This window comes from Abrus precatorius, unplaced genomic scaffold (genome assembly GCF_003935025.1).
Source record: "Abrus precatorius isolate BTA unplaced genomic scaffold, Abrus_2018 Scaffold6, whole genome shotgun sequence".
Taxonomy (NCBI): domain Eukaryota; kingdom Viridiplantae; phylum Streptophyta; class Magnoliopsida; order Fabales; family Fabaceae; genus Abrus; species Abrus precatorius.
The window spans coordinates 10,079,344-10,106,229 of NW_020874406.1; the positions used below are offsets into that span (position 1 = coordinate 10,079,344).

The 26,886-nt window shown below is 33.4% G+C and overlaps 3 protein-coding genes across 8 annotated transcripts; 2 read left to right on the forward strand and 1 right to left on the reverse strand.

Moving 5' to 3' along the window:
- LOC113869340 (5'-nucleotidase SurE) lies at positions 1-4,249 on the reverse strand. Of its 5 annotated transcripts, XM_027505624.1 has the most exons (10): positions 4,085-4,249; positions 3,902-3,996; positions 3,759-3,823; positions 3,541-3,584; positions 3,254-3,331; positions 2,868-3,021; positions 1,926-2,102; positions 1,587-1,646; positions 1,397-1,511; positions 1-205 (listed from the first exon to the last, which is right to left on the reverse strand). In XM_027505624.1, exons 1-9 carry the CDS (start codon positions 4,213-4,215, stop codon positions 1,401-1,403), a joined length of 915 nt encoding a protein of 304 aa, XP_027361425.1. In that variant the 5' UTR covers positions 4,216-4,249; the 3' UTR covers positions 1-205; positions 1,397-1,400. The 5 variants fall into 5 exon arrangements, with proteins under 5 accessions (XP_027361425.1, XP_027361424.1, XP_027361427.1 ...); XM_027505623.1 differs by lacking the exon at positions 1-205 and having other exon boundaries at positions 1,057-1,511; XM_027505626.1 differs by lacking the exon at positions 1-205 and having other exon boundaries at positions 1,249-1,511; positions 1,926-2,081; positions 4,085-4,236.
- Positions 4,250-12,420: 8,171 nt separating this feature from the next.
- On the forward strand, positions 12,421-20,464 carry LOC113868762. 2 transcript variants are annotated; one of them, XM_027504633.1, is made up of 8 exons: positions 12,421-14,989; positions 15,661-15,790; positions 15,910-15,998; positions 16,281-16,519; positions 17,545-17,631; positions 18,207-18,306; positions 18,444-18,648; positions 18,731-20,464. In XM_027504633.1, exons 1-8 carry the CDS (start codon positions 12,776-12,778, stop codon positions 19,579-19,581), a joined length of 3,915 nt encoding a protein of 1,304 aa, XP_027360434.1. In that variant the 5' UTR covers positions 12,421-12,775; the 3' UTR covers positions 19,582-20,464. The 2 variants fall into 2 exon arrangements, with proteins under 2 accessions (XP_027360434.1, XP_027360435.1); XM_027504634.1 differs by having other exon boundaries at positions 18,444-18,636; positions 18,731-20,298.
- A 3,806-nt stretch (positions 20,465-24,270) lies between these two features.
- Positions 24,271-25,468, forward strand: LOC113870138. The gene is made up of 3 exons (XM_027506738.1): positions 24,271-24,473; positions 24,572-24,920; positions 25,127-25,468. The coding sequence occupies exons 1-3, from the start codon at positions 24,271-24,273 to the stop codon at positions 25,466-25,468; spliced, it is 894 nt and encodes a 297-aa protein (XP_027362539.1).
- The last annotated feature ends 1,418 nt before the right edge of the window (positions 25,469-26,886 follow it).

Below are 26,886 nucleotides of genomic sequence, written 5' to 3' on the forward strand. Positions count from 1 at the left end.
GAAAAATGAGTGATGTGTTATTTATTAGCTCCCAGAAAATAATCTTTCTCATTCAATTATATAACAAACTGTGCTGAAATGTCTTCATTGCCCTAAGAAAATAACGGAGCAATGACATGCATAGCGGAGCAAACAAATGCTCAGGATCTAAATAATTGATTTAGCAGCAGGTTGAGTTGACATCACTTCCAGTGAACCAGAGTAACTGCAAAGAAAAGGTTTCACAAGTCACGACCCCTGAAAAAAGGTAGGTGATGTGATGTTATAATTGATCGCATGACAAATGATGCTAAACTGGGAGTCACGAAAGCCAACTAATATGAGCTACACAGGGTACAAAATTTGACTTTTGCATTGAAACTGATATGTACGGGCAGAATGTACACGTCTAAATGCTTGATAATGCAAGCGCAATAATAATTTGGATTTGACTCATTTAAAGTGTACTCTTTTTTTAGGAAAAGCTAGGGTTAAGTAATCGTAGATAAGAAAACCATTGGTTGATATTGCGTACACATACATAGCAAATCATGGATTTATATAAATCTTAGTACAGTTGAGATTCCTTATTTTTCTCTTTGAAGTGAAATAACTTTAGAAGAGCCAAATTCTAAGAATTTGAACATTGTCCCTCCTTATTTAAAGGCCAAAAGTATTCACCATAACATTTGAAGCCACCCCCACAAAATGTTCAACGGGTGATGACGTATCAATACGCTGCTATTCGATAATTTTTGTACTTAGATAAAAGAAAACTGACATATTCTTGTCCTGCTTCTGATCACATTTTTTATTACTTGCATATCCGTTCTGCCAAGAATATTATCATTATTTTTATCCACATGAAGAAAAGTAGCAATGCCTTATATTATGCATATCGTCACAAATTGGGTTCCTGCACAATGGCTGCATCAAGACTAAGATTGTAATATTGGCACACAAGGAATCACATTCACAAGAGGAAGTATGCACGTTCCTCTCTTGAGGTTGTATCTTAATAGACAAGTGTTCAACTTATACATTGACTTGCTTGATTATACTCCCGAGTTTGCCTGTTGACAAGAAAAGTTGCCATTGATGATGCAAATTTAGGGTCAATGCCCTTAATAAAGTTGCATGAAAAAACCCATTCAAATATTTTCACTCCTAGGGATATCAAACGGACTCTTGGTAGTAATTGAATTGACATGGAATGACATAAAAGCCATGAATCAATAACTGTCACTCAAGTACCTATAATATATGACTGTCCCTCAAGTACATAGGCATTGCATGCATCTCAGATGAATAATCATTCTTAACTAGCAAGTGCGCCAAAAATGTAAATGCAGCTATTGCTAGCAATATATAGCAATCAAAGCTGTTATATAAAATACAGATACATGATTGGTCTTACAACATTATAAAGCTGATGAAGAGGGGAGTTCAGGGACAGTTTGTAGCCAATTCTTAAAATAGGCCTGACAATCTACATCCGCGTTAGAGAGAGCTGCTAGAGGAGTGACAGTAATCTAGAAAAAATGACATCGCTTAGTATGTGTCTATTCAATTAGTTTAAATTTTTTTCCATATCCCTAAATACTCACATATCCTTCCTGCAAAGATCTGTGGTCCGTATCATCATGATCAAGCACAGAACTTCTTACCTGAAAAAGTTAAAAGATCACTATATCAATTTCCTCAGGGAACAGAGGAGGGAAGGATTAGGGAATGTCCATCCATCCAAGTAAGATTGTGCAGTGTTCCATATATTTTTACAAATCTACTTAAAAAGTCGACAAAACTGAATGTTTACCATCTCCACTCTGTTGTTTAGAATCAGGCTAATAAGAGCATATTTCAAGACAAGACTAAGATGAATAGGATTTAGAACAATGGGAGTATTTTGAGCAAATAAAAAAATAGAATCAAGGAAATTAATCCACCTCTCTCACAAATAAAAGATGTTCTGGCGATTCAGATGATGAGTCCAAATTTTTTGGTGTTTCTGTATCTGTATTATTGGTCATATCAGATGACATTTTCCGTCCTTCTATCTCAGAGGTGACTTGCCTCCATCCCATCTTGACGATGCTTTTACCCTGCTTGGTCAGCTTGTAACCCTTTTTTAGAGGCACATAAGACAACCAATAAACGGTTATAATTGGTTGCATGACAAAGCAATATATTCTTACAGTAAGGTTAGTGAGGGAAGCAATTCTTTGAATTTATTCAATTTTTAACTTATACTAGGATGGAAATTTTTGAAATCTTGGTTTTTGACCAAAACCTAATGGCGTCGTATATAACTATGAGAGGTTTTTGGTATCATTCTAGCAATAGTAGCAAATAAACAAAATTTTAATACACAAACTCTAGAGCTACCTAAAAACAAGGAAAATACTAGGAACAATATTTAAAACAACAACTAAGACTTTTCCCAAGCATGTCCAGCTACATGAATTATTCAGCACTATAATATTTTATAGTAAATTATGTCTGCACAAAACTTTTGACCTCTAAATCTACTTGGAACAATATTAATGGGAAAAAAAATATGTTCCTCACTTTAAACTATGCTAGCAAGAAAGCAATCTTTTTTGACTTGTCTAATCCAAACTGCATCCAAATAAAACTCCAATTCTACAATTATTATTGCAAAACTACTGAAAATTAAAATAAAAAATTTTAAAATAATTCCTGAGAAATTAAAACAAAGTAATAAAAACAACATATCATTTTCATGTACCCCCTTTATCCTAAATCATATTCATTTCATCTTAGCATAAATTTGATGATTAATCTACAAAACAAGTCTATTTGGCTATATCATATTAATCATTTAACCCAAGGTAAGCATACAGATTGCAAAAATAATTACAAAATACCTTATGGCTAGCAACATTGTTTGGCACATCTATATTCAAAAAACATCTGTTAGGGTAGCTTTGATTCTTTATCTCAACAAGTACAGCACTTATGATAGGTATGCATACTTGTGCAGCAAGGGTGAAGTCATGTATGTCACTCTTTCCTTTAACCCTGGACAGAAAGTAACCTCCAAATGGTCAAACAGGTAAATGGAAAGCTGTTGCTATAGTAGGATAAAAATGAAAGCTTGTTGGAACAAAAAAGCCACATTATTCAAGGCGTTCATTCAGTTATCAGTCACAATTATTAGCTAACAAAATGGTTTAAAAATTCATTAAGAACAAATATCCAAGACAAATCCAGCAATATACCATACCAGAAGCACATTGCGAATATACCATACCAGTCATATGAAATGGAGATAGAAGGTATATCATTGAAGAAGGCCTCTCGAGCTCCAGCTACAGTGCCTGAGTATACACTGCAAGGGAACCTACTCAGTACATGGAGTAATAAATACTGAAGCTAATATAGTGGAAGAAATATCATGTCAACCATAATTGAGTGCATCTCAAATTTCAAGGAACAGGAATCATCACTATCTTTTCAAAGCTTAGAACGATAATGCCAACAGCCATTTGGAGTCAATGGAACAGGAATCATCGATAGTTAGAAAAATATGCTACATACATGTGATAACCGCAGTTGCTACCCTTGTTTATGCCACTGACTACCTGTGAAAATGGGTCTAACGCGCATCAGCAACCAGTTGGATTTTATTTATTTATTTAGCATAGCTCAATCAAATAGATAATATATGCAGATGACTTTCTCTATAGAAATGAATAAATAAAAGCTTCCAAAATCCGATAACTTAGAATCCAAAACTAAAATGGAAAAGGAGGTACCAGATCAGGCACCGTAGGAAAGAGTGCTTTGGAAATTCCGAGAGAAGTGCAATCGGCGGGAGTGCCTGCAAAGAAAACGTAACAGTGATTTGTAAAGTGAAACAGTGTTTTTGTGAAAAGCATGAAATGGAACATAAACTTACCAGAAACGGCAAAGGCGATTGTGCCTTCGATGTTTACTTGCTTGGCAGCGATTGGATGGAGCCAGGTGATGCTGTGACTAACTGCTGACTTCTCACTGCGAATGCTCCAAACACAAGCAATTGAATTGAATTGAATGGAAATGGAAAGGTTGCGATCGAAGGATATCATTACCTAATACCTACCTATCGGGAGCGCAAACTAGAACGTTGAAGAGATTAGTGTTCACCAGCGAATGAACCAAAGCTCTTAAGCCAGGGGCATCGATTCCGTCGTCGTTGGTTATCAGAATCGCCCCTCGTTTCCCTCCTTCCATCTCGTCAATTTTTCTTCACGCATGTATCAACCCTGTCATGTCCGTTCCTCCTACTGTTATATATATTTCTTTAAAATTTATTCAACAAATTATTCTCTCCCATAACAAGTCTCGGACATAACTTTTTAAAATTATCTCAATAATCTCCTAAATTGCAGTCCTACCAATTAGGTACTCAAATGTTAATAAACTTATCGAAGAGACCTATAAAAATTAAATACACATTCGCAGCGGACATGAGAGAGAAAGGATCTGCTACAAAATCAAATTTTATAACTCGATTGATTATTTTTTAATATTATGAGACCTTAATCATATTCCTCTTATGTATAAGTAGAAATACAATAAAATAAAATATAGTAAACTTACGAAGAATGCTTTCAACCGCTGATACATTTTTTAATATTTAACTATTTGTTAATATTCGATAGCAACTCTAAATAATTTATAACATTAGCATTAATTTATGTGCAGCGTAAGATTTTGTATGGTTGACTTTTATTTTTATTTTTTCTAATAAATATCTATTACTTAATATAAAAGTTTTATTTTAAGGTAGAAAATATACTAGGCATTAGGAATGAAAATAAATTAGGTTGAGGTAAGCTGGATGGACCTGACTTATTACATAAAATTAGAGCTTAAATCTAAGTCTATAACTTGATATAAGCCAAATTTTTAGGCTTGACTTAAACTTTTTTATAATCCTGACATTCAATAGCTTATTTAATAATAAGGCTTTAGAATAACACTAATAATTTAAATTTAATGGGTTAATAGGTTAATAAACTAATAACTAACGGACTAGCAAACCAAAAAGCTTATTATTAATAAAATAGAAAACATATTATAAATAATTATATTTAAATATTATGTTTAGCAACAAAAAAAAAATACATAAATGACTTGAAAAATGCATATATGACGACATCACCACAGACAATCATAAGTTACAATAAAGATAAAGGGAAGGAAAGTGACACACAAAACTTTTGTTTTTAATTTATATAGTCATGACTTTTAAGAATTATATTAGAGTTAAGAAGTTGAAAAATATTGAAATTAAAAAGACTAGAATAATAATTAGGAAAGAATAAATTTTAATAATAAATTGAGATATTTTAGAAATCAGACAAAGATTTAATTAATAGGTTTTTTTAACAATAAATTTTAATTTTGGCACTCTAATTGTATAATTATAATAATTATATTATTATAGATTACATACTAAATTATGTTATGTATATTAATATGTATAAAATTCTAATTAATATTTTTTTGTACGGTACATCACATATATATATATAATATCATTTTTTAGACAATTATATTTATATTAAATTGTTATAAATAAATATAAATTATAAAATAGTATAATTATTTAATTGGGCCTGCCTAATAGGCTTAAAAGGATTTTTTTAAAGCTTAAGCCTGACTTCTTTATTTAAATAGGCTTTTTTGAAAATCTAAGTCTGAACCTTTTAATAAATGAGCCGAGCCGGATTAAGCCTTAAATAGGCTAGGCCATAGGCCCCCGATAGACAGTCTAGTCCATTCTCATCCCTACTGGGCGCCTACTTACTATAATTTGATCTAATATTTTATTACATTATCTCTCCTAAATCAAGCTAGTATCCTTCTAAACACTTTCTTTGGCTTAAAAATTAATTTAGCTTTAAATAGTTTTGTAAAAATATCTGCAATTTGATTTGTAGTGAGATAATACTTAATCACTACTTTTTTCTCAACTACTAGTTCTCAAATAATTTTGTGAAATTGAATGTTTATGTGCTTGGACCGCCCATAAAAAATTGAATTTTTGTAAACGAAAATTGCAAACTTGTTATCACAAAATATCGTTGTGAGAGTGTCTTACATATAATGCATCACTTCCAGCATTCTTCTCATTTGTATTGCTTGTGTAACATAACTTGTTATAGCCATATATTCTACTTGGGTTATTGAGAGTGCAATTATTGATTATTTCTTTAAGGACCATGATACTACTACCATGTCAAGATGAAATGTGTGTATTAACATGTTTTTCCATGTCTCAATATCTCCTGCTTAGTCATTGTTAGTGTATCCAACAAGTTTCACATCATTATTATTGGCATAAAAATTTCTTCTCATTCAAAGTACCTTTGATATATTTTAGAATTTTCTTTCCTCCTTGCAAGTGAGAAACTTGTGGCTCTTCCATGAATTGTTGAGTATTCCAACTCCAAATACAATGTTTGGTCTAGTGGCAATCAAATATTTAAGGCTTTCAATTAATTCTTGTAGTATGTTGAATCAACCCTTCTTCATCACCATCTCTTTTCAGCTTCAATTTTTCTTTAATAGGTGTTAAAATTGTCTTTGAATTGATTTGAATTTCTTTCAAATGTCTATAGCATACTTCCTTTGAGATATGAAAATTCCATTAATCTATTGAATAATCTCAATGCCAAGAAAATATGATATTAGGCCCAAATCTGTCTCAAAACATTTAATTATGGCTTCCTAAATTCTACAATCATCTTTGGATTGTTGCTAATAAAGATTAAATCATCGACATAAAGGTACAAAATAAGAATATCATGAAGTTCAAAAACTTTGATATATATAGTATGCTCAAACGGACATCTTTGAAAATCATTATGTATAAAGTATAAATCAATCTTCTTGTACCACTCCTTGGGTGCCTTTTTTAAGCTATACAATAGTTTTTTCAACTTGTAGACTTTATTTTCTTTGCCTTCAATCTCATGTTTTGTAGGTTGTTCAACATACATTTCTTCTTCCAAAGTACCATTTTGAAAAGTAGACTTAACATCCATTTAATAATTTTTTTAATTATTTTGAGTTGATATAAAGATAAGTATATGAATTGTATCTAATACTACTATAGGGATAAATACCTCAAAATAATCAATATATAACTTTTCTTTATAATCAATATATAGGTTTTGTTTGTACCCTTTCTCTACCAACCTTGCTTTGAAGTAATCAATTTCTTTACTAAGTTTGTACTTAGTTTTGCACACTCATTTTACTTTAATTGACTTTTTATTTGCTAGTAAGTCTATTAGCTCCCACTTTTGATTCTTCTCAATGACATGAATTCTTCATCAATTGTTTTTCTCCAATATTGATTATTTGAAGTTTCTTCAAATGTTACATGCTTACAATCTACAAACAAAGAAAAATTAATAAATTTTTCATAAGATTGGTCACTGTTATTAGCCACAACATAATCCTCTAATTTGGTTGGTAGTTTCCATTGCCTCTGTGGTATGCTTGATCTTTCTAGCTCATTCGGTGTTGGATCTATATGATCATTCTCCTCTTCATAGTTTTCTAGAATTATCACATGCTCCTTTTGGACTTTAGAAGACCAATCCACATTTCTTCATCATCAAATGTCACATCTTTGTTGATAATTATCTTCTTTTTTATTAGGTTGTAAAGCTTGTACGCCTTTGAGTTGGTATTATAACCAATGAAGATGCACTTCTCTCCTTTGTCATCAATGTTCTTTTTGAGTTGATCTGATACACAGGCATACGCTATACACAAAAAAACTTTGAGGTGGCCTACAGAGGGTCTTCTTCCATTGCAAGCTTCTTCTGATGTGTTATCATAAACACTCTTTATTGGACACTTGTTCAAAATATACAATAGTAGTAGTAATTACTTCTCCTCAAAAGTCTTTGGACGGTTGTTTTGTCTTCAACATGCATCTCACTGTGTCTATAATTGTTTGATTCTTCCTTTCTGTTACTCTATTTTGTTGAGGAGTATATATGGTTGTTAGTTACTACTGAATTCCATTCTAGTCAAAGAAATCTATACAAGCAAGGTATTCTTGGCCTCTATCTGTCTTGAATGCTTTAATTTTACAACCACTTTATTTTTCTACAAATGCCTTACATGATTTAAAGGCACCACAAGCTTATGATTTCTGTTTCAAAAAATATACTCAAGCTTTTTTGCTAAAGTCATCAATAAAAGTAAAGAAATACTTGCTACCGCTATATGTTAGTATATCGACAATGCTTAAATCTAAATAGACAATCTCTAAATTTTTTGTGCTTCATTCTAGTTTTGCAAGTCTCACATACACCATAAGGAACATTTATAAAATCAAACCAAATACATATCATTTTCTAGATAAATAATTTAATCCAAAAAAGTGATAATGCCCAAAATGCATGTGCCACAACTTATTCTAGATAAATTTTATCATGTTGAACTTTCAAAGGAAATAGATGATTATGAGTCATTTTTACCTTGACATTGAATCTTCCAATTTTATCATTTAACGTACAATAGCCATCACAAATCTCTGTCCCATGCTCAACCGGTTGTGATGTAGACCAAAAGCATAAAAAACATCAAGATGAAATTATGATAACCATCTTTTAGTTTGATAGCAATCCTGTCTTTTCTTAAAATATGAATATTTGCATTATTTTTGAATTTTACGATAGATTTTGATGCTTCATCTAGTGATGAAAATAACTCATTTTTCCTACACGTGTGTTTGCTACAGCATTATCTAAGTACCAAATATTTCCATCATTTTTAAAATTATTTGCTGCTAGAAGTAAAGTTTATGGGTTATCAGAACTCTCACTAGTATGCTGATAATGATTCTCTATTATATTTGCCTATTGTTTGAATTTACAATTTGCAACTCTATGTCTAAATTTTTCACATTATTAGCAGTTGAAATTTGTCCTTTCTTGATATTTATTGTCTCTTCTTCTTCCATGGTTGATAGATCTAAAATTGTATCTACTTCTTCCTTTATTAGGGTGACCTAAAATTGTGATCTTTCCCTTCTTTTTTTTATTGAAATTGCAACAACTTCTTCCTTTGAAGTTGTATGTCCTTAACAATTAAAATTTATATTCCACCTTCTTGACCTCTACCGTCTTCACCCCGAATAGATTATGCTATATTGGTAAAATTTACTTAACTCTTCAAAGCTTTTTTATTTACTTTTTCACTCTTTTATAAAATTCTGATTACATGGCTTTCAATGTTTCCTTGCAACTCCACAATCGCTATGATGTTTATGTCATGAGACTTTTTTTATTGTGGTTACAACATAGTCAAACTTCATTGGCATGGTGCATAGAATTTTCTCCACCACCTTGCTTTCAATGATATCTTCTTTATACACCCTTATCTTATTAACAAGGTTTGTAATATGAGAAAAATATATTTTCACACTTTCTGAGCTTGACATCTCATATCTTTTACATTCTTTACATAATGAATGCAATTTGGATTTCTAAGATTTCTCTAATACTGTATATGATAGCTTCAAAATATCTTATGCTTCTTTGGTTGTTTTGGCATTTGCTATTTTGTCAAAATTTGAATAATCAAATTCATAGTGAATTTGTGATAGCTTCAACTAGTCCCTCCTTTGAGTAGCATCTTCAGTACCTTATTGTAAGCTTGGTTCGATAAAGCTTCAAATATTATGAGCTTTCAAATGGGTGGACATAAATAATGTCCAATAATTATAATCAAGTTTCTCATCTAATTAGGGACCAGACCAAATAATATTGAAGTTTATGGCTATCTCTCTCTCTCTCAAATAAACTTAAAAAAAAATGGTAAAATAAGAACTTCAATATATTTTTTTTTTCTAAATTTTTTAACACTAACTCTCTTACAAACTCACAAAATCTATGTTGAATCTAACTAGCTTTAATACCAATTTGATATTAGTGGAACATATAAAAATTAAATTCACACACACTCATGACGAACATGGGAGAAAAAAAGCTTGTTACAAAATCAAATTTTACAACTTAATTGATTTTTTTATATTATAAGACCGTATCATGTTCACTATTTATGAAGTAGAAATACAATAAAATATAATAAGCTTAACTATGAAGAATGCTTTGAATCAGTGGCACATTTCTTAATGCTTAACTACTTACTAATATATGATATTAACTCTAAATAATCTATGGCCTTAGCATAATTCAAGTGCAACACATGGTTTTGTATGGTTACCTTTTATTTTGTCCAACAAGAATCTATTGCTTAGTACAAATATTTTACTTTGAAGCAAAAAATATAGTCGATACTTACCATTTTTGCTCTAACTACAAATCAATTTAATATTTTCCTGACAAAACTTGTAAGAAATGTTATTTTTTGTTGACATGTGATATTAACATGGTCTTAAAATAACATGTTTCCACCTTTAACACTAAGGACCATCCTTAATTCTAATGCAAAGACTTAACGTTGCTACTGAATGTGATATACAATTTACTTGCCTACCAATAATACTCTTAGATAACACCAAAACTCCATATAATAGAAAATATTTGAGGTAGTAGTTGGGCTAATTTAGGCCTATAAGGTGGTTGGAGAAGGTTGAATAGGAGAAGTGAAGGTTCATGTTGAGAGGTTCATTTATGTTTTGAGTTTTTCAAACTAGTTGTAAGACCTATTTGGAGCTATGTTGGCATCAAATGTCATTTACGTGACCTGTACAAAAAAATTAATACTTCTCACACATCTATCAATGTTAGAGACTTAATGAACTACAATATAAAAAACTAACAATAATTTTAAAAAGTAAGAGACTAGTAAAAAAAGTCATAAATAAATGTAAAGATTGAAATTGTAAAAGAAATGACTATAAATAAAAGTAAAGGTAAAGATAAGTTGTAGTAAATTTGATTGATTGATTGATTGAGTTCCTTGTAATATGTACAACTGCAACTTATATAATATGTATAAAGCATTTATTTGGTCTAAAAAACTTATACTTGTATTCTTAACTCACTACCCTACACACGTAAAGTACTGAGTTAATTAGTCAGCAACTTTTTGGTGCCAAATAATTATATTTACCTAACTTTCCTTATTAAGGATTGAAATTGCTTTGAGTATGTTAGCTGAGTATGTGAAGTAAATGTCTATTATGTTAAAAGATATTATTCTAACAAATATAACTAGAAATTCACACTAGTCATTAACAGATTCAACATTTAAGATTCCAAGTTATATCCATATTAACTTCCCATATTTTTACCGTGTTTAAGCTTTTGGAGTGTGAAAAACATGTATGGAAACTTAAAACAAGTCCAAGCTTGTAAAAAGCTCAAAAACTTTTTTTTCTTTCTAAAAATAAGAGACGATTGTCATCTTATACTTCACGAGTTTGATTTATGTGTCCAACTCTAATAGATGGTTAACAACTACATTTTTACTTCTCAACTCATAACCTATCATGATCAAAATGATATTTTTAATTTCAAAAGTGTTATTAACCATTAATCTTAATTGATTTTCTTCTCTCATTTAACGTTCTCAGCTAATAGTCGAATTAATTATTTTGTCTAAACTAGCACTTAATTTAGCTACTTTGCCATAAACTATTATTAATCAAACTTATTCAATTAATAATTTCTGACTTACAACTAAATTTTAATACTAACAAAACTAATAATCTTTAAATTGTTGATCAATTAAAAAAATAATTTACAAAATTGTAAATTAATATTATGCATTTTAAAAATAACTTATAAGAACATCTTTATTGTAATTATAATTAACTGGACAATTATTAATCTCATAATTATCTATTACTTTCATACATAATTATTTATTACTTTAACACAGAAATGTGAACATATTCCACAAAGTAAAATAATAATAATAATAATAATAAACAAACATAAATGACAATTAGTTGGTAGTTTGAGTTATTAATACTCATAATTTTTAAAAATATTAACATCTATTTTATGGTTAATTTTAAATATTTTAAAATAATATTTTTAAAACATATGCTCATTATATTTATAATATAATAAATAGATTTCGATAAAAAAACATTTTTATATATTTAAAATTTTAGACTGATGTTAATAGAATGGTTTAAAATATACTAACAGTGATAACGGTGTCAAGAGTTGGTACCTATGCATTTGGACAGGGTCGACCGCGTTGATAGGTTTATCTTTCTGAATTCTTAACCCAGGTCCCAGGGCCAGCACAAAGTCATACGCAGAGGAAAAAACTGTATAAACAGCCGTTGAAGCCGTTCTGATTTGGCCACGTCAATGATACATGAGGTGGCAGCATCAGAAGCGTCGGATTCAACAAAAGAGAAAATTTGGAGGGAAAATAAAATAAACAAAACATAAAAAGGGGAAGGGCATTGAGAATTTCAGAAACTGTTTTCTGTTGGCGTTTTTAACTTTTTTATTTATTATTGATATTGGTTTAGGCGCTGAATCTGCAATCCCAACCCAAAAATCTCTCTTTCGGTTTTTTTATTTTCGTTGAATTATTCTCTGACTCGCGTCGATCTCCTATCACTTTTCGGTTCTTGGGCGGGGAATTGCGTCACGTTGCGAGTGACGGAAGACGTGAATTTTCCGGCGTGGTAAGATTCCGTTGAAATATTTGTTTGGTCTGAGAGGGAGGGGGAAAACTTTTTGGCATTCCAGTCGTTCTTGCTTCAGATCTGGGATTTAGGGTTTGGTTTTGGTGGCGGTTGATGGTATTTTTGGGGGAGGGGCTTTGGTAGATGGAATCGGGGGTGAGATCAGGTGGTTCTGGGGTTGTGGTGAAGAGTAGGAACTCCTCAGGTTGTTTAATTGTTCGAAAGAAAGGGGATGGGTTGGGTGCTACGGCTTCCCCCTCTCGGAAGCTGTACGAATCTAAGAAAAGGGCCAAAGTCAACATGTCCTTGAGTGATTCTGGATCGAGCGATGAATTGCTGATGCCTACTGGTAGAAGGCTTGGCCCCGAGACCGTTCGAGTTTGTAATGGTTTAAGTGGCTTTGAGCGGGGTGCCACAAGTAGGGGCGGGAGTGAAATTAGAAGGAAGAGGGATAGACTGGAACGAATTAGGGGTAATGGGGAAAGTATAGCTGCGGATAATGGTTTGGACCAGAGGGAAAGGAAACGCAAGAAGTTGAATGTGTATGATTTTGAGGAATACGATGGAATGGGTGTGGATAAGATGAGGAGGAGGCATTTTGATAATGATGGAGTTGGTTATGGAGGAGGAAAGTTTGTGGGATCAATGCATGCTGCTAGAAGTGGCATTGATAGGGAGTTTGAAACAGGGTCGAGTGCACGTATGCTTGATAAAAGAAAGAACTCTTATTATGAGAGGCCAAGTGGGCTGTATCCAGAAGATAATGTTGATCACAGTAGGTTTAAGATGAACAGAGATGGAGCTCGGCTACCTCTATCCTTGCCAAGGGAGAAGTTTAATGCAGACGAGTCCATTAGGGTTCAGGGCAAAAATGGTGTTTTGAAGGTAATGGTTAATAAGAAGAAGGTGGGTGGGCCGTCAGAACACTATGATCATCACAAACCCGTGGAAAGCAGGCAAAGGTTGAAGATTGAAGGGACTACCAAGAGAAATGTTCTGATTCATCCTTCGCCATACTTGGAAACAAAGCCTGTCGAGAAACCAGGATTACTGGTTAAGTCAGAGAAGAAACAGATGGCATCAAGAAAATCATTGTCAAGCAAGGACAGTAAGGGCGATGAGGGGGATTCAGACAACAGTGACATGTCATTGAATCTGGTCATAAGAAATACTGAAGCTCGCAAGCCTACAAAGAAGAAGGTGTCTGAGGATGAGCAGACTCCTGTGCATGAAAAGCTGCCAAATACAAGAACGAAAGAAGGAAAAATCAAGCGTGGTAGTGGTACAGAAAAACAGAAACTGCGAGAACGAATAAGGGAGATGCTGCTGAGTGCAGGTTGGACCATAGACTATCGTCCTCGAAGGAATAGAGACTATCTAGATGCAGTTTACATTAATCCAGCAGGTACTGCCTATTGGTCTATCATCAAGGCCTATGATGCACTACGAAAGCAATTGAATGATGATGCTAATGAGGCCAAGCCCAAGGGGGATAGTTCTTCTTTTTCTCCTATTGCGGATGAGGTTCTCAGTCAGCTGACAAGGAAAACTAGGAAGAAAATGGAGAAAGAAATGAAAAAGAAGAAGAAAATATATGATAGTGAAAGTGATAGTGGAAAAGAGACTCAAATAAGGAGACCTGCCAGCAACAAGCATGATATGAATAGCACAGACAGTGATAGCAACGAGGAGAAACTAAGCTCCTTTATAAAGCAGGGAAGTAAGTCAATGAAAAATAAAATGTTTGAAAATACCGTTTTCAGTGCTTGCTCTAAAAACCAGAATGCTACCCAACACTCAAGTGATGCAATAGAAAAATCGTTCTCTGGAAGTGAACCTCATGCTCATGGACGGAAGAGTAGAAAACATGGAAGATGTACTTTGTTGGTTCGTGGTGCCAACAAAGGATTAAATTCAGAATCTGATGGCTTTGTCCCATATACAGGCAAACGGACAATTCTTTCCTGGTTGATTGACTCTGGAACAGTAGAGTTAAGCCAAAAGGTTCAGTACCGGAGGCGGAAAAAAGTACTGCTGGAGGGATGGATCACAAGAGATGGAATTCATTGTGGCTGCTGTAGTAAGATTCTTACAGTTGCAAAGTTTGAGCTTCATGCAGGAAGCAAATTGCCGCAGCCATATCAAAATATATATTTGGAATCTGGAATTTCTCTTCTACAGTGCCAGATAGATGCATGGAATAGACAAGAGCATTCTGAAAAAATTGGTTTCCATTCAGTGGATATTGATGGTGATGATCCAAATGATGATACTTGTGGTATATGTGGAGATGGAGGGGATTTAATCTGCTGTGATGGTTGTCCATCAACATTTCATCAGAGCTGCTTGAATATTAAGGTGTGTCTGCATATTTTACCATCCATATGGCATGTTATGTTCTCACCTCTCAGCATATTGTTGGTACATATTATTATTCTCTGAATTAGTTTTGCATTTTCTCTTGTTGAATTGAACAATAGCGTACAAGATTTATGTTTCCCTTTCAGATGCTGTTTGGTTTGTCTAATTTTGTTTATGGTTGGGGAACACAGACAGTGACATCTCATTTTTGGGAACTTTGTCTTTATGAAGTCAAGGAGACTGAAAAATATCATACTTGTTATTATGCTTGCTAGGGGAACGCAGAAAAATGGTGTCCTTAGACAGAACTTGTGTCTACTGATGTTGTAGGGTATGTCCATTATTGAGAAAAGTGCAGGGAAAGAATTGCATATCTAAAATATAATAGTTTTATGCCTAATACTTGTGCCTTCTGGCAATAATTTAACTTGTGACTCACAAACTTCTTTGATATCTACAGGGTATGTTGAATGGGTTTTCTCATAGAACTTAGATGTAGCATCCGGTGTTCCTGTACACCAAAACTAGAATAATTTATTATTGACGCTTTGACAATGATGCTCTTCACTTGTTGTAATTGCATGCTGTGCCTTATTTTAGTGACATAATTGATTAATTATTTTAGGAGGATGACTTTCTTTATAAGGAGCTCATTTATGTTGTTGCAGATGCTTCCTCTTGGTGAATGGAATTGTCCAAATTGCACCTGTAAAATTTGTGGCACAGCTAGTGGATCTTTTACAAAAGAAGATGCAACTGTGTATGTCCTACGTACTTGCAACTTATGTGAGAAAAAATGTATTCACTTTCTCCTGTTTATATTTGATGTTTCTTCAATATGTTTATATTGTTTTGGCCATTACTTCCCTTCTTTTTTTTCTTTGACTTTGTTTGATAAATACTTTGTCTTTTCATAGACCATGACTCTTGCACCAAGGAGATGGATACCCTTCCTAATAACTTCAATATGCCAGGCCTTTCTTTTTGTGGTAAAGAGTGCAAAGAGGTACCTCTTACAGTTACTTGTGGTTGTCAGCATTCGAAATATAACTTGACAATTGTATATGTATTTCTTTAACCATTTCCTACCTTTGTTACAATTCATGCATGAGTACTGCTTATGCTTGTGCACTAGTCTATAGAATTTGTGTATTTTAATGTTTGTTAAAATTAACATTTCACAAAGGAGAATGTAGAAATAAACTTTTGTAGTGCTTTTGTGCTGCTCAGATTCTGAATTATTGTTGTTGTTATGATTATTATTATTTATATATTCTTTTTTTAACAGCTTTTTGAGCACTTGAAGAAGTACCTTGGTACCAAGCATGAATTAGAAGCAGGTTTTACGTGGTCTATTATTCATAGAACAGATGAAGACTCTGAGGCAGCTAGTAGGGGAACTTCCCAGAGGGTAGAATGCAATTCCAAGCTGGCTATTGCACTGACTGTGATGGATGAATGCTTTTTACCAGTTGTTGATCGGAGGAGTGGGATCAATTTAATCCGTAATGTTTTATATAATAGTGGGTAAGCGCTCATAAACACATCATGAATGAACTACCAAGGCCATAAGTTTGATTCATGAAACCTCCTTATCTTTAATAATGACGGATGCATGCTAATGCTTGATTCTGTATGTTATAGTTTTTGGCATTTGTAGAACTTCAAATTGATAAATGTCTTCCTTTTTATTGTTTCATCTTTCAATGTTATCTAACTTGGTACATGATGTTGACTGTTTGCCATTTAAGTAGGTAGAAAAGGAAATTATTAGTATATAAACATCAATTTATTGATTGTGGTTTGGGTTACTTCACAATTTATTGGCAGTCTGCTTATATATATATGTCACTCTATTGATCATAGATAGCAACAAATACACAGGCATAAAGATGAAAGTAAAGATAATTAAATACAAAACATCCATAATAACAAATGATAAGAGACGAGAAAACCTTGGTGACTAATCTGCTCTTTCTGTGATGAGAAGGAGAGAGGAGTTTAGGATGAAAGATTTAAAGTTTTAGTGTGTAGAGAGAGAGAGATATAGGTCAAGTGTGTCCCATGAAAGGGGGAGAAATGCCCTTTAAATAGTTGAAAATTCACAAGATATAATTTGACCTCTAAAAATTCTAATTTTCTACTGTCTAACATTGCAAGTTTGAGCACAGGGCATGCTCTTAATTGAGCACACCCTGAACCATGGCATCATAAGTCCAGCACAGGATGTGTTAGATTTATTCTTTTACTAATTTCACCCATTTTTTGCAAATTTTCTCCATAATTTGACTTGTTTTGTCATCATTTTCTACAATAAAATTAAGAGAAATTTCGTCAATTTTAAAGGACAAATAATAATTTTAATGATAAAAGGCTAAAATTCCATGAATAAAATGACAGTTTATCGGCCACTAAGTACTTCAGCATTTTGCTCGAACTACGTTAAATTTAAAATTCAAATTATACTCTTTCTGGATATTGTGGTTTTTTGAGTGTTGCATGATTTCTAGCCTTGAAAGTTTATGTTTTTTTGGCTTTCTCTTCCTTTTCAGATCTAACTTTAGTCGGTTAAGTTATAGTGGCTTTTACACTGCTATTTTGGAGAGAGGAGATGAAATCATTTCTGCAGCATCAATCAGGTACTAAGCCTCAGACTTTACCTTACTAAGTCTTTTACTGGATCTCTGACCGTTTCTTTTGAAGAGAGAAAAATGCAAAAAGTCAAAGTTGTGAGAGTAAAAGGTTTTTCTGTTGCAGTTGGATATAAAGTTCATGCACTTACCAGGGATGTATCTTGGAGAAGTTAGGGGAATTAAGGAAAAAAAATTGAAAAGAATAGTAGACATTTGACCAGAAAAATAAAAATTAATTAATGTTTTAGGTATTGAGAGAATTTGTTTTAATCATGTGAAGGCAATGAAATTCTTAATTATGTAATATTTTCATCAGCCATGCTTCAATTGCTTTAGAGAGAGCTTCTTCTTTCCATATGACAAGTCTGCTCAATATGTTATCCGCTTGTGTTGTGGAAAATCGTGAGTGCAATTGGGTAGCAACTTACTCTGGTTCCCAATAAATTTGACTGATTTATAGCTTAAAAAGATAGTAAAGGGCCATGATTGTTTTTGTGCTTCCTTAATATCTATGCCACTGTGTTTTTCTTGTTTTTATGAATAATGGTAGGATACATTAAGTATTTACTCTCCTGTCGTAGGTTCCATGGAACTAAGATAGCAGAGATGCCATTCATCGGAACTCGCCATATATATAGGCGTCAAGGGATGTGCCGCAGGCTTTTTTCTGTCATTGAATCGGTATACCTTGAAGCTATGGTTCTTTGTGATTTCATTGCATCTGATATCTATCTAAAATTTTGGTTGGAGCCCTTCTGTATGTATCTTTTCTTGTCATTGACATGTTCTAATCTTTTTGGTTTGTTCTCTATTGGAAGGTGCTTTGCTCTCTGAAGGTTGAGAAACTGGTTATTCCTGCAATTGCTGAACTCATCCATACGTGGACAACAGTTTTTGGCTTCACACATGTTGACAAATCACTCAGGCAAGAAATGACGTCATTGAATATGATGGCCTTCCCTGGTATAGATATGTTACAGAAGCTGTTAGTAGAACAAGGAAAACATGAGGGTACAACTGCAGGTGTTGATGCTGTTTTGATTTTTTTAAATTTCAGCAAGTTGCTTTTGCCTGTATACAAGTTTTATCTTTTTTTCCCTGACAGGTTCTGAGAAAATGGGAAGTGGAGACACTGGTTTTATCAAGACCAAAAAGGGAAATAGGTCAGATATGGGTTCTTCAACTCCACTAGATTCTCATGGAAGTGATGATGCTAGTTCAAATCCTGCTAATGAGATGAATGATGAACACAGTGATGCTTCTCAAGAACTAAATGATCAAGTTTTGGTTGATGGGACTGTGTATTCCAAATATCATTCTGAGGAAATGTCTGATTCAGCTTCAGATAAATATGTTTCTCCTTCCAGTACTAGTCATGATGCACTAGAAATGAAAAATAAAATAGTGATAGCTCCTCCTATTGATAAATTAAATCAATCTTCCAAATGTCAATCCATTTCTCTGAATGACACTTCTGTGAGTAGTCACCCATTAGATGTTCCAAAATTTCAAGATTTGGCTCAGGAAACTGCAAGTTCTGATCCATGTTCTCCAGAAAACCTTGACAAGAAATGTCACTCATTCACTACTATGAATTATAATTCATTGGAGCTTGACATTAATCCAGTTTTGGATTCCCAAATTGCAGACATTACTCCACCTTCTAAAGAAGTTTGTATGAATGATGCTCTCGAGGTTCTTAAAGCTGTTCCTTCGGGGAATATATCTGAAGAGAATATTACCAAGGAGAATAATCAAAATGTAGATGTCTCTGGTTCTGCTCTCAATCATGCTGACGACAGTTTGTTGCAAGTAAGATCTGATTCCAATGGTGAAATTGGATGTGAGAATGAGAAGGATTTACATTTGAACTCAGGAGTGGCTTCGAATGAAATGGATTTTGATGAAAGTGGGCTAAATGCTTCTGGTGATAGTTCCGAAACTGTTCCAGTCTAACGGAATGACCGAGTCGTGTACTGCTGATTTGTTTAGTGCTTTACTGTCCGCAATACTCTTTTAAGTTGTCTTTTCAAGCTTCATTGCTTTGTGTGCAAATCAATTTTCAAGGTTTTGAAGCTTCAATGTCGTGCTTTGATCTGGGTATTGTGAACAAGTTCTGTTGATTTCGAGGGTTTGGTCCCTTGAGTCGTTGATGAGTATGAATTTAAGGTTCAAAGTATCTAACTTCATTTTGTGTGAATGTTTCTTCTGCCAAAAAATTTCGACTGCATCTGGCACCAGACCTATTGCCATATGATCATGTAGCCGAATGATGAAGTTATTGCAAAGTAATACAGCAGTCCTCCTTCAACCGAAGCAAATCCTTTGAGTTACATTATATGGTTGTGCGGTTCCTATTGTATATATCTGAAGGTACAGTGGGTCTGAGTTTCTGCTCAGTCCCTTTGTGCCACTCAATTGTCCACAGTAATTCATCATATGACATAAGCAGTACTTGGAGCAATTTTTTACGTAGATTGGCAACATATGTTTCATTTGGCTTGTCTATATTTATTGAGCTTGTGATGGAAGCAAGAATTAATTTTCTTTCATTCCACACTGAGCTTCTTGTACCTAGCTTGTGATCCATTTCTGCCAAAGCTCTTTAAACAGAAATTTGGTCATAATGTTTTTAGTTTTGGGGGGGCCCTCTTACTTTCTCCTATCAAGGTTGAAGCCATTTGGATATGATTTTATTGTAGAACCGTAACCTTAGTTTGGTGTCTCGGTGCACTGCTGTAAATGACAATCTTGTTTCTGGTGAGGTTTTTATTTTGAACTGTTTTATTTATGTAATTAAGTTAATGTTTAAGGTTATGACCGCAATTGAAGCGTCTTCAATAATATCCTTGTACCCTTGTTTGAGTCCACACTTTTCATCTATTTCAAGCATAATTTGAATAACCGGACTGGACTCTGCTGATTCACAGACTAGTTAGGCAACCGGTCTGGATAAATTATAAAAATTAAAACCAGTCTAAAACCTATAGAACTGGGGAAAAGTTGGCTATCCAATTTGAGGCGATTTTTTAAATGCCGAAAGAAATACGTCACTTTTACTTTAGGTGTAAAAATTCCAAATTTAGAGTTTTGAACTTCGGAGATTATTATGGACAAGGGAAAAACGATTTTTCCTTGCAAATAAATTAGGAATCAATTTGAGTAAACATCTTAATAAATATTTACAAGTAAAAAATATAAATAGATTAATAAATATAATGAATCAAACTTATTACATAAGTAAAAATTAATTTATGGCGTTCAATTATTCAGAAAGCTATTTCGTTTAATTTCTTCTTGAGTATTTATAAAGAGTTTAACATTGTCGTTTCAGAAAAATTTTAATAGGATAATTTTATAATTTAAAAGTTTTTAAATGTTAGTAGTTAATCCAATTTGAACTTTGGAGGTAATCAAATAAGAACATTGTTAGATAAATTCACTTTTAGGAACCCCATGTATATACTTAAAGTAACATAATACATGTTTCTTTTTCCTAAATTTACAATAAATTTTAGTGTTTTATGAATAAATGTATAACTTTGCTTGTATTTCCTATTTTTGCTTTTTGTTTTTAATAAAGAATCTTAAAGTTGTGCTTAAATGGTAAAAGGGTGCCAGATTTTAAACTAAAAATAATAATAAAAGGTCATTTTTATTAAAGTTTATAAAATTTTAAATAAAAACAGCTGACATAATACTTTTTCAGATTTAAAAAATACTTAATTATAAGTATGTCACTCTTGTAAAAAATATTCAAAAAGTATTCTCTATTTTATATTACATAAGTCACACTATTTATATACGATTTATGTGTATAATTTAAATTTTAAATTACACATAAGTCATACCAAATTTAAGGTTAAATGAGTTTGATCCACTATACAAAATTAGAGCTTAATCTTAAGCCTATAACTTGATATAGGCTAAATTTTTATCTTTAACCTGACTTTTTTAGGAGTTTGACTTTAATATTAAGACCTTCAAATAACGTTGTCAATTTAGATTTAATAGGCTAATGAACTAGCTAGTTGAAAGACTTATGTTTAGTAAAATAGAAAACATGATAAGTAACTACTATAAGTTTTAATTTTGATACTGTAACAATATAATTATAATTATTTTATTATTATAGTATAAATACTAAATTATGTTATAATATTAATATGTATAAAGTTTTAATTGATAATTTTTTTTACGTTAAGTTTTAAAAGGTACTCTAATAGTATAATTATAATTATTATAGTATAAATATTAAACTGTTATACATTATATATATATATATATATATATATATATATATAATATCATATATCATATGTGTGTGTGAGAGTGAGAGAGATTGATTTTTTTGGACAATTATATTTATATAAAATTGTTAAAAATAAATAAATAAATAAATTATAAAATAATATAATTATTTAATTGGAGTGGCCTAGCATGCTTAATTTTTTTTTAAAATTTAAGTCTGACCTTTTTATTTAAATTAGTCTTTTCAAAAATTTAAACCTAACTTTTTTAATAAATGAGCTGAGCTGAGTCAAGTCTTAAATAGGTCAGCTCATAGGCCCCCTATGGATGACCTGCCCCATTCTAATCCCTAATCAAACATATAATATGTTGACCATGAGTACGATTTTGCTCATGTATAATTCACACAAAAATTGGTACTTGTGTGCTAATGCAAAAGTTGTGTCGCTTAAGCATGACTTACTATCAAATATGATTGTGCTTAGTATGAACATGTCTCATGCTCAACCGAAAGTTGCACATAAATTGCTATAAAATAGAGCAATTTAATTGAGTACGGTCGTGTAGGTTGTGAATATAGTGGTGCTCAAGTGTATATAAAAGTTGAATATTGGTTCAACTGTTATTTATTAAAAGTTTAGAAAAATTACTACAATTAAAATAAAAGATACAAAAAAACTTATAGAACCGAGAAAATCTTATTTGTGAGATTGAAAAATTGGTAAAATTATAATATTTTATGTTTAATTGAAATTTATTTTATATTATAAATTATGTTTGCTCAATAAAATTATTGTTTTGCATTTTAATTTGATTAAAAATATAAAAATTGTTGTAGTAGTTTAATATAAATTATTTAATTTAATATAGCCTCATCAAGTCCTTCGTACCAAGCATAAATCAACAACAACTAACTCACCAAATGCATGGCTGCAACCTTACCTTAAAATTGCTGGTTTTCAAACTTATCACAAAATAGATGCTATAACTATGATAGAACATTTATTAGTGTCCTTGTTAAGCGATGGTGACTAGAAACACTTTTTGTTTTCCATATGGGAGTGTATAATTACACTTGTATTCTAGTTAAGATTATGTGTGGATGATTTAGCTGTTAATGGATGCACAAATAATTAGACGAGATTTCATGTTCGCGATATCTTAGTATTATGCGAGAATTCTTTGTCTCTGTGTCAAATCCTTAATCACTTTCATTTGGTATAAGGCCATCAAATTACTCTTCTTCATATTCTCCTGTGCTCAATCAAATTATCAAAATTAGCAATAGATTGACCATTGAACTATTCAGAAAATTGTGTAAAGCTTAAACTAGTCACAATATCATTAACATTTTCTCTTCACTTTCTAAAATTATTTATGCCAACTTGACAAATGGGAAGCACAATGCCTAACAACTAAATCCTGTGTATTAGAACTTTCTAAACTAAATTGATGGTTAGATGAACAATTGTGCGACTACTAAAAGTAGCTCCTTTTGTGGTATTTGTAGTTTCACAGTTATAGTGAACTAATATATAATAACTTTTAGTGATATTTCTACTTAAATTATAACTATTATACAAAAGTGAATATTATGTAATAGTAAAATTTCTCTATTGGCTTCTTTATATAATAAATGCCTGACCTGATTCACTTTATTTTTCTAGACTTATGTACAATTTAGTGTCAAGTAGGTGTGGTCATACTGTGCCAAAATAACACAACTTCTACATTAGTTCATATTTTTTATATGACTTATACATGAACACAACTATATTCACTGTAACGCCCTGAATTTTGTAATATTGTTTGATTATTAATATAAATGTGTGAATTGATATTTGAACGTGCATTTGATTATATAATGATTTGGATGTAAATATGGTTGTGAAGATATATGTATATGTGGTTGAAATGTGATGTGGACTTGTGTTTGAGCATGATTGTTGATAGTTGACTTGTGATTGGGTTGAGACCGTTTGAAATGTAGGCTAAGTGTGTGCTGTAGAGAACTTCTCGTTGTACGAGAGTGTCCTGGGCGAAAGGTGTGATTTTGTTGCGTTCTCACTGTAGCGAGAAGGCGACAGAGAGGGATGCAGTCTCGTTGTAGCGAGATTTTGCAAAAACCAGAATGCAGTTTCTTTTGAGATTTTCGTTATAGCGAGATATGGCTCATTGTAGTGAGAGTGTCGCGATCAAAGGGAGCACGGGAGGACCACACATAGTGAGAGAGTGCCCACAACCACGAACCAACTATAGTAACTGTAGGAAGTTGGGGCGCATAGCTAATGTGTGTTGGGTTGCTAAGAGGAGTGACAGTTCAAGTACAACTCAGAGCCCTGAGTCAAAAGGGAGCACGGGGCCAAAGCCGAGTATTCCTGGAGAGTCTTTGGCATGAGTGGGGCAGAGACTTCACAATCTGAGGAGCTAATTCGAGGTAAATGTGTCATTAAGGGCAGACTACTTGATGTATTGTTTGATTCGAGTGCTACGCACTCTTTTGTATCTGTGAACTGTGTGAAGAGTCTGGGTTTGTATGTGACTGAATTTCCGTGTAACGTTGTGGTGACTACCCCTACGGATAAGCCGGTTATGACGTTGGGAGCGTGTCTAGAGTGTTCGATAATAGTGCATGGTAGGGAGTTTGAGGTGGACTTGATCTGTTTGCCTCTTTCTCAATCGGATGTAATTTTAGGAATGGATTGGGTAGCTGCCAACCATGTGCTACTAGATTTCAGAGAGAAGACATTGATCTTTGGTGCGTCAATGACAGAAATTCTGAGACTTTGGGTCATGGTGCATGGGAGAACACGGTGAACGTTAAGGCCTTTATAGTCCCGTTCTCAATGGAGGCTGAAAGTGTAGTGGAGCCGGAGTACATCCCGGTGTTGAGAGACTTCTTGGAAGTCTTTTTTGAAGACATTTATGAATTGCCACCTGAAAGAAAGACCAATTTCGCTATTGACCTCATTCCAGGAGCAAGTCTGATTTTTGTGGCACCATATAGGATGTCACTAGTGGAGTTGACAGAGGTCAAGAAGCAAGTAGAAGACTTGTTATATAAACAGTTTGTTAGACCAAGTGTGTCGTCATAGGGAGCTTTAGTGCTCTTAGTGAAGAAGAAGAATGAGAGTATAAGGATGTATGTAGATTACCGACAACTAAATAAGGTTACTATCAAGAACAAGTATCCACTTCTAAGGATTGATGATTTGATGGACCAATTGAGGGGAGCTCAATATTTTTGAAGATTGACTTGAGATCAAGGTACCATCAGATCAGGGTGAAAGATGAGGATGTACCCAAGACGGCATTCAGGACACGGTATGATCACTATGAGTATTTGGTAATGCCATTTGGAGTGACCAACGTGCCTACGGTGTTCATGGACTACATGAACCGAATCTTCCATGAGTTTCTGAATAAGTTTGTGATAGTGTTCATTAACGACATCCTGATTTATTCAAAGACTCAAGAAGAATATGCTGAGCACTTAAGAATTGTTTTGCAGATTTTGAGAGAGAGACAATTGTATGCAAAGTTCTCCAAGTGCGAGTTCTGGTTGCCTCAGATTCAATTCTGGAGCATGTAGTGTCGAAAGATAGAATTATGATAGACCCTGCAAAAGTGGAAGCAGTAGCTAGATGGTTGAGGCCGAAGAATGTGATGGAGATCCACAGTTTCCTAGGACTAGCAGGCTATTATAGAAATTTCATTGAAGAATTTTCTAAGATAGCTTTACCTCTGACGAAGCTGACCCGCAAGGGTAAGGAGTTTAAATGGACCAAAGAATGTGAAGCTAGTTTCCTAAAGCTAAAGGTGAAGTTGACCTTAGCACCTGTGTTGGTTTTGCCTGACCCAGAGTGGAAGTTTGATATGTATTGTAATGCATCTGGGCATGGACTTGGGTGTGTTTTAATGCAAGATGGAAGAGTAGTTGCCTATGTCTCAAGGCAATTGCGCTCGTATGAAGTCAATTGTTTGACACATGATTTGGAGTTAGCTGCGATGGTTTTTGCCCTTAAGGTGTGGAGATATTATCTCTATGGGGCAAGGTTTAAAGTGTTCAGTGACCACAAAAAGTTTGAAATACTTGTTTGATCAGAAGGAGCTGCACATGCAGCAGAGGAGGTGGATAAATTCCTTAAAGACTACGGCTTCACATTGTCTTACCATCCTGACAAGGCAAATGTGGTGGTAGACGCTTTAAACCAGAAATCATTGAATATGGCAATAATGATGGTGAATGATTTTGGAGCTGATTGAGGAGTTTTGGAACATGAATCTGACTATGGAGGTAAGGCTAGGAAGCTTATACTTTGGAGTGATGACGATTCATAATGATTTCTTGGTATATGTTTGAGAGGCTCAGCAGGGAGATATTTTCCTCTAAGATATGATGAGGCAGAAGAATGAGGGGAAGGACTTAGAGTTTTACTGTGATGAGAACGAGGTGATCAAGTTTCAGAACCGAGTGTGCATTCTCCAAGTGAATGAATTGAAACAAATGATACTTGAGGAGGCGCATAAGAGCAGGATGAGATTTCACCCTAGTGCAACCAAGATGTATCAGAATATCCGAAAGAACTTCTGGTGGAATGGAATAAAGAAGGATGTGGTTGAATACGTGTCGAGATGTTTGACTTGTCAGAAGGCAAAAGTAGAGCATCGGCGTCTACCTAGTTTGATGCAACCATTGGAGATCCCTAAGTGGAAGAGGGACAACATTTCCATGGATTTTGTTTCTGATTTGCCGAGGACCATAAACAACCATGATGCCATCTATATGATTGTGGATCAGTTGACTAAGGCTACACACTTTCTCCCGATCAATATGAATTATAAGTTGGAGAGGTTGGCAGACATATATGCGAGGGAGATAGTCAGGCTGTATGGAATGTCGACTAATGTGGCATCCGATAGAGATCCGAGGTTTACCTCAAGGTTTTAGGAGAGCCTATAGAGGGCGTTGGGTACTAGACTGCAGCTTAGTTTGGCTTATCACCTACA